The 14,485-nt window shown below is 33.4% G+C and overlaps 1 protein-coding gene across 5 annotated transcripts in view; it reads right to left on the bottom strand.

Annotated features, from left to right (window-relative positions):
* SNX14 (sorting nexin 14) overlaps nt 1–14,485 on the bottom strand; it is a 115,071-nt gene that overhangs the window by 21,666 nt on the left and 78,920 nt on the right. For 4 of the 5 annotated variants that reach the window (XM_008579823.1, XM_008579818.1, XM_008579819.1 and 1 more), the window contains 5 exons: nt 13,251–13,383; nt 8,296–8,497; nt 5,998–6,081; nt 4,161–4,261; nt 2,081–2,192 (listed from right to left, as the gene is read on the bottom strand). In XM_008579823.1, the coding sequence (XP_008578045.1) occupies nt 2,081–2,192; nt 4,161–4,261; nt 5,998–6,081; nt 8,296–8,497; nt 13,251–13,383 (632 nt within the window). The remainder of the gene's footprint in view (nt 1–2,080; nt 2,193–4,160; nt 4,262–5,997; nt 6,082–8,295; nt 8,498–13,250; nt 13,384–14,485) is intronic. The other variant, XM_008579822.1, reaches the window with a different exon arrangement.

The following is a 14,485-nucleotide window of genomic DNA, read 5'->3' as shown; positions in this document are numbered from 1 at the left end:
CCAAACACGGAAAAAAAAAAAAAAAAAAAAAAAAAAAAAAAAAAAAAGAAAGAAAATGGTAAAGGGAATGAAGTGGACGTGAGTTAGATATCAAAGAGGTTAAACTGATAGAATTTGGGAATTAAATAGATATGTAGTGAGAGCATGAGAGAGAAAATTCAAGGTAATGCTAAAGTGTCAAGCAAAACTGAGGTGAGTATAGTACCATTAACAGAATTAGATGCTGGTTCTGATCTGGAGATCAGGTGGTGATGTCCAACTGGTTACTGGAAATGTATAACAAAAGGTCAGACTGCATTTGGAAATATTTACATATAGTTAAGAGCTAAAATAACAGGTTCTGCTGAGACTGGTAAGAAGAAAATTGAGGAGAGAGCTCTGGGAAACACCTATATTTAGGTGTATAAAAACAGGGAAGTATTGTACAGGACAGAAATGGAGAAACGGAAAGAGGAATGAGTTAGTTAAAAGAGTAGTATGCATTAATGAATGCCAGAGAAGAACCTATAAAGGAGAGAAGGCTGAAGAGGTGGTCAAGAACGGTGAGGAGTCAGAAAGTGTCTTAGCTTTTGCTAACAATGAGATAACTGATGATCAGCAGGTGGAATGGGGATTAAAGGGAATTAAGCAACAGTTATTTTAAACCAGTGGTCTCCAAAACAGAATGTGTGCCAGGTGAGCTAATTTGCTGGAAAATTTTAGAACTACTATTTATTTAATTGAATCCTTTTTTATATTTCTATATTTTTGGTGCATATTTATAATGTATATAATATATTAATGGTTAGAGAAGACAATCTATCTGAGTTTCTATTGATCTTTTTGCTATGCAGACAAACTACAATAAATAATAAATCCAAAAGTGATAGCTAGGGCTGGCCAGTTAGCTCAGATGGTTAGAGAGTGGTATTATAACACCAAGGTCCAGGGTTCGGATTCCCATCCAGCCAGCCACCAAAAAAATAATAAAATAATAGGTGGAATTAATATTACAACACAAAAAGCATTTTCTGAAACATCAGCTTTAGAAAATACTAACTTCAATCTCTAGTAGTAGTAATTATAATAAAATGTCTTCAGTATCTCAGAATTCTGTGCTTTGACCATGGATTTTATATCTGCCATAATAAAAGTTAATTAATATTTTAAAAAATAGAGCAAATGTAAGCTTTATGATATTCCTTCTATTTCCTTTAAAATAGTACTAGTGGAAATAAGGCAATCTACAGATTACAAAATGGTTTTACTATTGACAAAGTACTTTAAAACTCAGGAACAAAATTTTATGTACGTAAATTATTTTTTTTAATTATTAATGAAAAATCAGAACAAATTAAAAACACTGAGGTTTAAAGCAAAAATGTATCCACATGCACTATCTCATGTGTACATTCCATGCCAGAGTTTTATGGTCAACAATTAATTAAACTTTAAATAAAATTTATGTGCAGAAATACCATGGAATGAAATGTGCTCAGAATGGCACTAAGATTAATTCAACTTAACTAAAAGCCAGCTTATATAAAGTTTGTTTATCTGAATTACTACTACAAGCTACCCAAAGAAAATTAGGCTTAAGAAATATTCATAATGAATATTTATAATGCTTTAAAATACAAAATAAGGATGTGATATAACTAAAACATGTTAGAAAAAGCAGCTGGGTCTTAAACTAAGTCAAATGTCAACAAGTCTGGTCCCTTTTGAGATATTTTATGAGAAATTTCAAATACCATAGCTATTAATATACTGTATGCTGAAAAGATACATTAATATATGCTGCAAATACCATCTTTACTTTTCTTGTATTTAAATTTAGAAAATAAAGCCAAAAATGTATTGCATAATATAATATTCTAAGATAGGACATATGGCTAGAAGTGACTGCCTAAATAATCAGAACTCACAAAATGAACAGATTGTCATCATCATCTCACAACCTATCTCTAAATGCAGAAATAAGGCCCTTGGAGTTCACCACATGTGGCTATACTACATAAACTATTTTTCTAAATTAATCTGAAATGCTAATTCTTCTCTTTTCAGTTATCTTCTTACACGATTCTTTAAATTGACTTACCAAGATTTACATCTGGTAGTATCTTATCAAGAAATTGTGTTTCCCCACCATTAGGAGAAAGAAAGTCTGCCAAAAGTTGACTGTTACTCAGTTCTGGATGCTGCAGAAGTTTCTTGAACAAACAAAAAAAGGAACAACAACAACAAAAAAAAAAATTTAGAAATCTACAAGGGTAATCAAAACTGTAAATGATCTTTAAAAACACAAAAAACTATTTTAAATCCCCCAAATCTATTTTATATACAAAATAACAAAATAGCGCATTTATAGAGGGAATACTATATAGCACAGTAGGTGAGACTTCAGCCTCTACAGACATGTATGGGTTTGGATTCTGGCTCCCCCATTCGCTAGCTAAGTGACTCTAGAAAAGTTCCTAAATTGCCCAAGAGTCAGTTTCCTCAACTGTAAAATGGGGAAAAAACACTACCTACTTTATAGTGTTGTTATAGAAAGCATTTAGCACAGTATCTGATGCAGAGAAGTAAGATTAAACATTAGCTATTATTATTCCTCAGTTTCTAAACTCCAAATGAGTATTACAATATCATACAAACTTCCTTGATAATTAAAAGAAGTAGGCATAAAGGGTTTTGCAGAAAACTCATTGTGGAAATGTATAAAATAACTTCAAAAATCTGTCTACTGTTCTTGCAACAATATTTTCTAACAAGACAACCTGACTTTTAAAAGCCAAAATTAACTCAGTCTTACCTAATATACAGTTTTGTAACTATGAAACAGTTATAAAACTTTATGAGAAAAATCTACATGCACAAAATACCAGTATAGCAATCTCTAATTTAAATCCATATTACCAAAAATATTTCTTCTAGAATGAGGTACTCTAGTTGAATGGGTCAATGGTATCAACAAAGACACAGGTTTCTGTTGTAATCAAACATCCTTGCAGTAGTTAATAGTTATTGCATATTTCAATATTCATACACCAAAAAATTATATTAAAATACTCTGATTTGAAAGCATTCAACAGTTCAGATACTGGAAATAAAATATAAATATCCTGAATTTTTTTCTTTTTTGTTTTCTGCTAATTTTTAATTTAAAAAGTATTTTTTTTTTCCTTTTTGTCTTTTTTCGTGACCGGTAACAGGATCGCAACCGTCAGTGTCGCGCCCGTACCGTGACCGGCAACGGGATCGCAACCCTTGGTGTCGCGCCCGTACCGCGCTCAACCAGTGAGTGGACCGGTCTCTATATGGGATCCGAACCCTTGGCGGGAGCGCCACCGCACCCCCAAGCGCCACACTCTACCGAGTGCGCCACCGGGCCGGCCCTAAAAAGTATTTATTTTAACTGAAATTAGCACATAACAAAAATGATAAAATTCCACACCCAAATAAAAAGAGACTTTTTTTTTCCGACAAATAGAAGTATCCTCTCTTTGGTGTTTACATTTGATAAGGAAAGGTGGTAATTAATTTTGGAGAGCCAGATGTCTCGAATAAGTAACTTTAAAGCTGATTCTACCATCTATTGAAATAATATACGAATTACATTGTTTACATAATACAATGTGCACATAGTGAGAAAAATGGAATTCAATTCCAAGTGGTGAATGGTCAAGAGAGATCCCACAGAACTGGAAAAACATCTAGGAGCTACAAAATGAAAGGGACTGAAGGGAAAGATTCCAAAGTTAAGAAAGTGCTAAACACAAAATCAAACAGAGAAAACAGAATAAACAAAAACTACGCAGTTTCTCAGAATGCATTTAATCTTTCACACCAACAGTTTTTCTTTCTTTAACGTCCAACACCAAATTTTAATTTGTTTAAAGCTAATTAAAGACTTTCCCCCTAAGAAAATATCAGATATTTCACCGGTTATTAATTAAAAAAAAAAAAAAATATATATATATATATATATATATATATATATACTCTTGACAAAAACTCCTTTTAAAAACTACATAGAAAAAAATTTTTAATTATTTTGAAAATCCACATGGATAGTTATTTATAAAGCAAAATACATATGGACAAGAGAAAAAAGAGACAAATTGGAAAATGCTACAATTAGCAATGTTTTCAATTAAGTAACACAGCTGGTGCTATACCTGTAGATATTCCTGAAACTCTTCTCTCTTTGACTTTAAGAATTCGTAATTTTTGGGACCAATGATCCTCTTAGAAGGAAGCTGGGCATCAGGAAATGTGCCTGAAATTAATACATATTACAGTTACTACAAAGTTCTGCTACTATTTTAAAAACCTAATTTAAAATTTACTATGGCAAATTCAGATTTACAACACTGCCTTGTAGAGATGTGACATAATCCTTTAAATAATCCTCACAAAATCAGAGAGTTTCAAGTCAGAAGTCTAGACGAAAGAACTTGAGTCTATTGATATCCAAACTATCATATTCTCTCAACAACCACTCTTCATTGACACAGATTTTTTTAGCCTTCTGTAGTAGTAAATCAACTTTGAAAATTTATCATGGGATTATTTTTGACTTGGTGGGATTCCATTAAACAAAATCTTACTGGGCTGGCCGGCTAGCTCAGTTGGTTAGAGTGCAGCCTTAACCCCTTAACACCAAGGTCAAGGTGTTCGGATCCCCATACCGGCCGACTGCCAAAGAAACCAAAATCTTTATGGAGAAATACCTACTCTCCCATGGGGGGGGGGGGGGGGGGAGGGGGGAGTAGCACTTCGTTAATGTTACATAAGCTTAAAAACAAAATTTAAAAACCATGGATGCATTTTCTCAGATAGGGCTGACTTTGGGAATTTTAGTATCAAAAAGGAACGATAACGGGAATCCAATCAAATTTGGTTGATCCAAGATTTTAAAGTATGGAGATAAATTATCTTCTCTCAACATTACACAAAAAAGAAACATTCTCAGAGAAAGAACAAGACAAGGAAGGCACTGCAACAAAGAGAAAAAAACATTTAAAGATAAATCTAGGCAAAAACTATGGAGTGAGAGCTTGCATTCTTTATCTTCCTATCACGGGCTTTGTTTGCTCTTACGGCAAGGTAAAGAAGACTCCTTGCCCTTCTCAACACAGAACCAACCCGAATTGGGATGAGGGCACACTCCACAGAACTTTTCTAAAATAAAAAGATTCAGAACACAACAATAAAACTAACCTATCTACAAAATCACTAAAAATACTTCATAACTATATCCCTGATATTAACTAAAATAAATAAATAGATAAGACAGAGTGATAGGAAAAACTAAAAAGGTAAAGTCCTTTCTTTTCAAAAGAAACATTCAACTACAAGTTTTATTTCCACATCTAAATCTAGGAGCAAAATCAGAACATTTGGCATGAAGCATAGCAAACATGTTTACCAAGGAAGACAGTGGTAAAAGAACAAAGCAACTCCGAAATGCCTGGTATAAATTTTCCACCACATCAAGATAAACAAAACTTAAATTGTTTTAGAACCTTTTCTAAAACATAGTTAAAGAATAACTATCTTTTAAAATTTAATTTTATTTTTAAAAATGTGGTTAATGTGCAATGCCAAAACTTTAAAAATACTGATAAGCAAAAATACAAATATAAAAATAGTACACTCCTATTATAAATAAAAGTGTATACAAGTGCCACTGTTATATTTTTTCAGTACAATTACTTAAAATTAGAGTGGGGGATGGGGTGAGACTGGACAAGGGGCATAAAGAATAATTACGATTTGTAATAATATATATGCTAGTAATATTGATTTGATCAACATATCTCAATGTTGAACCCCAAAAATATGTATAATCAATTTTGATTCAATAAATAAAATAAATTAAAATTTAAAAATATATAAAAATTTAAAAAATTAAAAAACCAATTACTTAAAATTAAAAATATTAATCTGGTACAACAGCTTCCAAGAAGGCTAATGCTGAAATGCAGTCTTTTATACAAAAAACCAACATACCATGAAATTCTGTTAGTTTTGATTCAAGTACATAGAATTCAAGGTATCTTCTATAAACAGACCAATGTTCAGGCTCATGCCCAACTGTAAATTAAATGAATATACACTGAGCAACAATTAATTTTACAACCCGTTATAAGGATTCTGTATTTAAAACATTAAAAATATAAAGCTGGAAGTTACTTCACAGTCTTAATAATTTATTACTTTTGGCATCACATTATTAACATATTTTACCCATATTATTTAAATTTAAAATTACCTAGAAGAGATTGACAAATTTCATCTATTTATAAAGTCATCTCAAGAAAATATACTTTTTCTACAACAGAATCATAAAGGTGGGCAGCAGAAACTTCAAAAAATTATGCAACTATGATTACTTTGAAAACATCACCAAAACAATGCACTTCATAAAAATTTGTAATTGATTTTGGGACTCTGTGATATTTACTAAATTATCCTAATTTAATATAATACAGAGCAGCACTGTCCAATAAAACTTTCTGCCATTATAAAAATGTTCTATTTATCTGCACTAACTTTGTAGCTACTAGCTACGTGTTACCACTGAGCACTTGAAATATGGCTACTAAAACTAAGGAACTGAAATTTTAATATGATTAAATTTTAATTGACACGTGGCTACTGGCTACCAACCTGGACAGCACAAAGTAATGGTTTAAAGAATGAGTCTGGGGTCAGACTGCCTATTCTAATCCCAGTCTCCCCCGTTTATTATGTAGCCTTGAACAAACAATTTAAACTCACTGTACTTTAGTTTGCTTAGATGTAGAATAATTGCACTTATAACATAAAATAATCCACATACATTTTAGCACTGATCTGAGAATACAATGGATCAAGTCAACTAAAACCACAATAACTGGCAAAACAGTACATGTATTCAGAAAAAAATCAACCTGATATAGTCACAACCTATAAAGCAAATCCCAGATTCCTTCTTCAACACTGGTCTTAGAAGATCTATATTATATTTAGTTTTGGTTTTTAAAATCCTGAAATTGCCATTTTACAACATATATAAAATCAATGAAGTAAATGATACACTTTTTTCTCCCTAATAGGCCATGGTTTCCTAGAGTACATTACACTGACAGTAAAAGTCTGCAGCATTGCTGACAAAAATTATCTTTAAATACAATTTTTAAGATTTTTTTGGTTTTAATTTTATGTTTAAATTATTAAGCCAAACCTTTCTAAATAAAGCACAAAAACTAAAGATGGTTGTCCAAAAGGCAAAAACAAAGGTATATTCCCAAACAAAACTAAGTTTGAAACCGAAATCAGGCTATAATTTCACCAATGGTTTGGCTGTACACCTACTAGAATGTTAAGAGAACAGCAACTAACAAGACTAAACAGCAACCATAGCAAAATCAAGCAGCCCTGCCTCTGTCCTGGATAGAGCAAGACCCTGCCTGGTACTTAATTACAACAGGAAAAATCACAGCTAGCTTCTCTTCCTTCCCCACTCCTATGTTCTTGAAATAGGATCAGCTTATGAGAAAAATCAGAAAACTAATACTTTTGAAAAATAAATAAGGGGAATAATTAGCAATAACCTTCACTCTACCACTTAGTTACTCCTCTCAAAACTGTTTCCTAGCATTGCCATTTTTTCCTCTTCTTTCCTCACAGATAGTTTCCTCTTCCTGAGTTCAACTTTTGTTTTTCTGCTCATCATTCCCAAAATGTCCATGACTTTGTGCTTTTACTTACACTGACTTCCCCACCTCTTAGACAAAATCCAGACTGTTTAACTCACTATGAATGCTGTTTAATCCCTGTCTCTATTACAGTCCATACCTGAAACAACCAGAAGAAAAAAGATAGCAAAACATAAAGAAAACTTTTAAAGTTGTGTTTGATCACATTCTTATCGGTTCAACAATGAGGGAGGGAAAATGCTGTCTTAATTAAATTGATATAATACCTGATACAGTGCTATTTGCATTAATGATAGTCAAGTATAATAGCTAATGATGATGGCAACAAAACCATTAAAAGAACATTATAAAAATGCCTTGCTGGACTGTCAGGTGTCTCATAGGCAGGCATCTACTACTCAGTAACGTTGGTTGAATGAATTAGTTAACTGACAAGAGAATAACCTGAAATCCCAAGCTTTCATTCAATTTTCAGTAAGTGTTCTGCACACTTATCTTTTGGATATGCAGTCATATTCAATAGTTAGAAATGGTGAAATGTTTATCATACCTGGTAAAGACAGACCTCTGGGCATCTTTTAAGAAAGGTACTCATAAAGCATCCTACCTGCTCTTCTATCATTTCTTTCAACATCAATACAAAACACAGGAATTCTCTCCTTTTTCTCCTTCCTTTCAGAGGAGGGATCCTCAAAAAAGTCTACATATGGAATGCTAATTTTCCATGCAGCAAGGTTTCGGGGAGTATTAGGTGTGCTCACAGCCTCCACTGGAGAATCATCTTCCATTACAACAATACCTTCTTCGATCTCGAAAAAAATAACCAGGATGAATTTAATATTTCCCGTACCTTAAGAACTATAACATATGAAGTACAACTATAAAGTAATATGCCCATAAAATCTGATAATTTTTCTTTTTTTTTTTGTCCTTTTTGAGACCGGCCGCACCACGCTCAGCCAGTGGGCGCTGTGAGCGCACCAGTCATCCCTACATAGGATCCGAACCTGCGGCGGGAGCGCCATGGGCTCGGCCCAAAATCTGATAATTTTCAAGTCTTTGGAAATTAAGTGATATCGAATTTCTTATCAAAAAAGTAAAGATAAAAAGATAAAACTAACAAGTTACTAGCATCAACTCCAGGTTTTGATACATCACCTGCATACAATAGAAAATATAGAACAGATGTGAACATTATGAAAAAATATTAAAAGTACACAAATACAGAAAAAATTAATGTATGGATATTTTTCATTTAGAAATATAAAATTTTATAAATGATTACAGCCATTGACGGAGACTGCACAAGTAAACTGGATTTGTGATATACACGGTATACTGGCATAACCCTTCTGGAAAGTGTTTTGGCAATATGTATCTATAAAGAGCCATAAAACAGTTTAGAACAAGTAATTTCATTTCTGGGAATTTATTATAATGAAATATTTACTCCAAATAATTTTTTTTAAAAACTGAAAAAGACAAGTATAAATATATTTCACTGTAGCATTAAATAACATAAAATAGGAAAAAGGGTCTGAAAGAGATAGACCTCTATAAAATTAAGATTTTTTTTTTATTTCCTCACTTCTTAAACTTTAATATGGTTGAAATAGTAAATCTTTTAAATATCTAAAAATAAAATATTTATTTTAAAAAACCCCACATGTTCTAGAAATATACACACATAAAGATATAAAAAACTCTCTAGTTCTTTCAATTGGAAGAGAGACTTTGACTCTGGCACACTATAAACACCTGGTCATTTAAATATCTCTTATTCATGTTAAAGGGGGCAAAATATAAATGAAACTCATTCATCTTGAACACACTTTTTTTACAGCAATGAGTCAAAGAATTTTAAGACAAATTAAGGGAATCCTGAATAGCCTAGTCAGAGCAAACCAGCACAAGGGAGGAATTTATTTTCAGAACCCTAGTACCCCACCGTCACTATCAGTTCTTCTTTGTTCCCATACCTGGTACCTGACTCTCTTCTAAGAAAATTCATTTCCTCCTCCACAAAGCCCCTTTGTTTTTTTCTGTTCTTGTCCTAAACTCACTTTCCATAATCACCTACTAAGACTGCTACCGATCTTAGGAGGACTTCTTAATGCTCTGTTGAAAACAACTTCAAGACATAAAAGAATGAAACTATAAAAACAGATTATAGGTCATGGGTTTTTGCTTTTTATGGAACAAAGTTATCTCCTCATAAACTTGGAAGAAAACAGAGGAGTATGTATGAGGGAAATGTCCACTCCACTGCTTAGAACATAAGGTTCAAGGTAGCATTTTCCATGGTTATTACAACTGTATTTTCGCTCATGGATGTGGCTTCTGAGGAAAGAGGATAAAGTGGATCATAAAATAACAGAGAATTTGTTTAACAAACTGACTAAAAGCCAAAAACAAATGGACATTCTTAAATAAAAGGAAGCCCCTCAAAATCAGTCTAAGAAACAAAATAGAAGAACAAAATTCTTAGCAACATAAAAATATCAATGAACAAAGGACAATGTTTTATAATTTATTAGTTTCCATTTAAACCATTTAAATGGTGATTATATCAACAAAACCTAATGAAAAACATCTAGAGCAATATTTCTCTAAGAATTTTCAAGGCTTCCTTTAATGTTATTTGAAAAAAAGTAAATATTGAAACCAAAATGTTAACAAAGAAAAACCACGTACTTTTTTGTTTTCAAACAGATGATCTAACAAGAGGATGGGAATAAGGGAAGCAGAAATAAAAGGTGAGGAAATGTCCCCCTATTTCCTTAAGAAATGTTAATGTTTCTTATCATCTTTTTCTATATGGAGATAACAGCCATCTTATCAGTGGGCACATTATGTTCCAGAAGTTTATTTGTAAATTAGTTCTGAACTTGGACAGAAATGCATTGTTAGACAGACACAATCTTATATATAGCTGACCTTTGAACAACATGGGTTTGAACTGTATAGGTCCATTTATACATGGATTTTTTTCAATAAATGTATTGGAAATTTATAACAAACAGTTAAGTGGCCTAACTAACAGGCTATCAGTAGGCTATCAGTAGTTAAGTAGTTAAGTAACAATTAAGTGGTAGTTAAGTAGTTAAGAGATTGGGGAGTCAAAAGTTACAAGCAGACTTTCGACTGCATGGGGGTTGGCTCCCTTAATGTCATTCAAGGGTCTACTGTACAGGGCTCCCAGGGCAGCATACATATGCTGATTTAATCCATAACTTGCATTCATATAGTTATGCGAATTGAGAATCACAATAAAATTAATCAACTTGCCCAAGATCAATAACAAGTAGACACTGCTGCCAATTGATCACATCAAGTTCCCTAAAACACAATGCCTCCCAAGACTCCGTTTCAGATCACAAACCACTATCTCCCTGACAATGAGAATGGCAACTTCCCTTTTCACTCAACTTACTAAACAAGACAAGGAACCACAGCTTAGAACCAGCACAATGCCTTCTAAATCCTAAGGGGCACCATCTCAGTCTAGGTTGGTACCTTATTACCCCTGTCTTTTCTTTTGAGTATTAGAGATTAGTTTGCCTGCTTCTCCTACTTTCTATTATTACTATGTTTACTTCCAGTTAATAATTTCCTTCTTCCTTGGGCCACTACAAAACAGAACTTTCCTAGCTTTTTAAAGCTATTCTCCCATTTCTGAAGAAAAAGAACAACTTGTATTTCAAAAAATTACATTTTGAAAGTTCACAATTACATGGACAAATAATTTCGTTATAATATTAAGTGGGGAGAAAGCAGGACAGCAAAATGAACATATTCCACAGAGGTGGAAAGAGAAAGGTATTTTTTTTTCCTTTTTGTCTTTTTTACTGACCGGTAACGGGATCGCAACCCTCGGTGTCGCGCCCACACCGGGGACCGGCAACGGGATCGCAACCCTCGGTGTTGCGCCCGCACCGCGCTCAGCCAGTGAGTGGGAACCGGTCTCCACATGGGATCCGAACCCTCGGCGGGAGCGCCACCACACTCCCAAGCGGCGCACTCTCCAGCGCACCACCAGGCCGGCCCAGAGAAAGGTATTTTTTAAAAAAGAAAATAAACTATTAATAGTAGGATTGGGCAGTAGGATAAGTGGTATTTAAACTTTTTCCCCGCTTTTCTATGTTATTTAAAAATTGAGACTATAATATGTTTAAAATTAAAAAATGTAAAGATTATTTGAAAAAGACTCCTTTCTCTGTCTAATATCACTTCTACCCACACTTTTAAGGAAAATTAAGGACGTAAAGAGAAAAAACATGTTGTATGTGAATTATCTTAAAAGGAAAAAAGGGCTTAAATAAGATTTTGTTCCATTTAAATTATTATGAAGAATTGGTGAACCTTTCAACAATTCATCAGTGCAATGGGACAGAGGTCAAAAGGAAATGGTAAAGGGGCAAAGTCTATGTTTTAATCATCTTTTCATCCCTATTGCCCAGGATCATTAAAAGGCAAACTGAGGACCCAAGATCACTGTGCAATAAAGATTTGTTAAGCAAACGAAAAGTACAAATGAGACAATATATGCTCTTATGGGACTCACTATCTGGTAAGAGAGGCAATAATGAACATAAAATTTCAAATACAATATGGTGTATGCTTTAGCATATCATATAATGGAGGCACTAAAGGAGGGAATGTTCAGTTCTTTTTTTTTTTTTCCTTTTTGTCTTTTTTCGTGACCGGCAACGGATCGCAACCCTCAGTGTCACGCCCATACCGGACCGGGACCGGCAACGGGATCGCAACCCTCAGCGTTGCACCCGCACCTCACTCAGCCAGTGAGCGGCCAGTCTGTATATGGGATCCGAACCCTCGGCGGGAGCGCTGCCACGCTCCCAAGCGGCGCACTGTAGCAGTGCGCCACCGGGCCGGCCCCGGGAATGTTCAGTTCTACTTGGGGACTCAGGTAATGGTTTATGGGAGTAGCTGAGATTTGAAAGACATACAAATTTAATTTTCTAGGTAAATAAAGGAAGGAAGGGCATTTCAAGCAGGACATCATACCCAAAGGTACAGAGAAATAAAATAGTACAGTAAGAAAAATGTGCATATAAATTATGTGAAGATCTTGTTAAAATTCAAATTGATTCAGTAGGTCTAGTATGGGGCCTGAGATTCTGCATTTATAACAAGCTCCCAGGTAATGCCAATGTTGCTGGTCCACAGACTACAGCTTAAGTAGCAAACGGTTAGGGCATCTATTAACAGCTCCGTATACCTGGAGCATATGGTTGGAAAGACATAACATTAGGATATAAACTAAAAGCCTAACCAAAAGATGGTAAATTGTTTGACTACTAGAAGCATCTCAGCTTAACAAAAACCATTATGCCTTAGTAAGCAATAACTTAGTGCTCAGGAATTTTAAAAATTAGAGTAGTACCAAGAAACTATAACAACTAATTAAAGGATGGGAATATAAAGGAAATCTTAAGTAAGAAGATAAAAAAGGGAAAATAACAAATGAGCTTATCAAAATTTTTATGCTATAGTAAGTATAAAGTTATACATACATCAAATTGAAAAATTTTTACTTACAAAGTCATCTTCACCTTCAGCTAAACCGTAATTAGGCAACATAGCTCCTTCCATTGTGGTACTCTTGAATACTCCTTTAATTTTGCTACCTATTCTGCTGATTCCAAATGATTCTCCTCTTTTCTGTGTGCTCCTAAATATTAAACAAAAATGTATCAGATCCACAGCAAATTATCACGACAGTCCAGTTTACTGTAAAGAATAATTAAGAAAAAGAAAAATAGTTTTTCAAATGGTAAACAAAGCATAGTTAACATAACTTTAGGAGTTTCAGTCATAGATTAAGTCTCAATATCTCAGAAGCCAAAAATGACAGAGCATTTAAAATTTAAATTTGGTTTTTAAAAAAAAAAGTTTAAATTTGGAGGATGAATAAATGGGACAATATTAATAAACATTTGAAATTTATCTACTATTAACTTCAAAACATTAACTGAACTAATTTTTTTTTTAAATCAGAGGGAATGAGGACCAGGTAAAGGGACACGAAAATCAACTACAATGTATATTGAGAAGTTAAAATTAAAAAAAATAAAATAAAAACATTCTCACCACAAAAAAAAGAAAAAAATAAAAATAAGTTTTGCAGGACTTTAAATTATTATGATATCAGAATACCTAATGAGCAGTTTGTCAGCTAACTTTCTGAAGAGTTAAAATAAAAATAAGCAATGCTGTACTGTAATTAGTTACCAAAAGAAAAAATAAATCAGAACCCTGCCCCCCCAGTGGTATATAGTTCTTATTGTCATATTTTGAAACAGATACAAAAAATGTGTTAAGACTTAGTTCAATTAGACTAATTGTACTACTAAATTAACAATGCAAAAGAAGAAAGTATAAAACTATGACCTTGTCAGTACTTCATTTTCAGATGGAATTCAACAGAAATTTTGTCCTATATGACTGACAAATGTTCAAGCAAAATTCAACTTTATAATCATATGAATACTCAAAAAGAGGAATGAGGTATAAAAGCCATCTTATTTAGCCTGTCCTTGGCCTCTTGGTGCTCAGAAAAAAAAAAAAAGTGCATCTTATTTAACTTCAAAGTAATAAAAAGAAAGATAAACTGCCAAAGGGAAGGATTAGCAATGAGCATAAGGATAAAAGCAAATGTAGCCCAAGGAAGAAGCCTGCTCTGCCAAAAATATTAAATACTGGTTTTGCAATTTTTTTCAACAGTGAACTTCTGAAAGCAGAAGTAGCTGGAAAGCCGGGGGGGGGGGGGGGGG

Source organism: Galeopterus variegatus, unplaced genomic scaffold, assembly GCF_000696425.1.
Source record: "Galeopterus variegatus unplaced genomic scaffold, G_variegatus-3.0.2 Scaffold1963, whole genome shotgun sequence".
NCBI lineage: Eukaryota > Metazoa > Chordata > Mammalia > Dermoptera > Cynocephalidae > Galeopterus > Galeopterus variegatus.
Note: the sequence above shows the minus strand (reverse complement) of the source record. Positions and strands in the feature narration are given on the sequence as shown.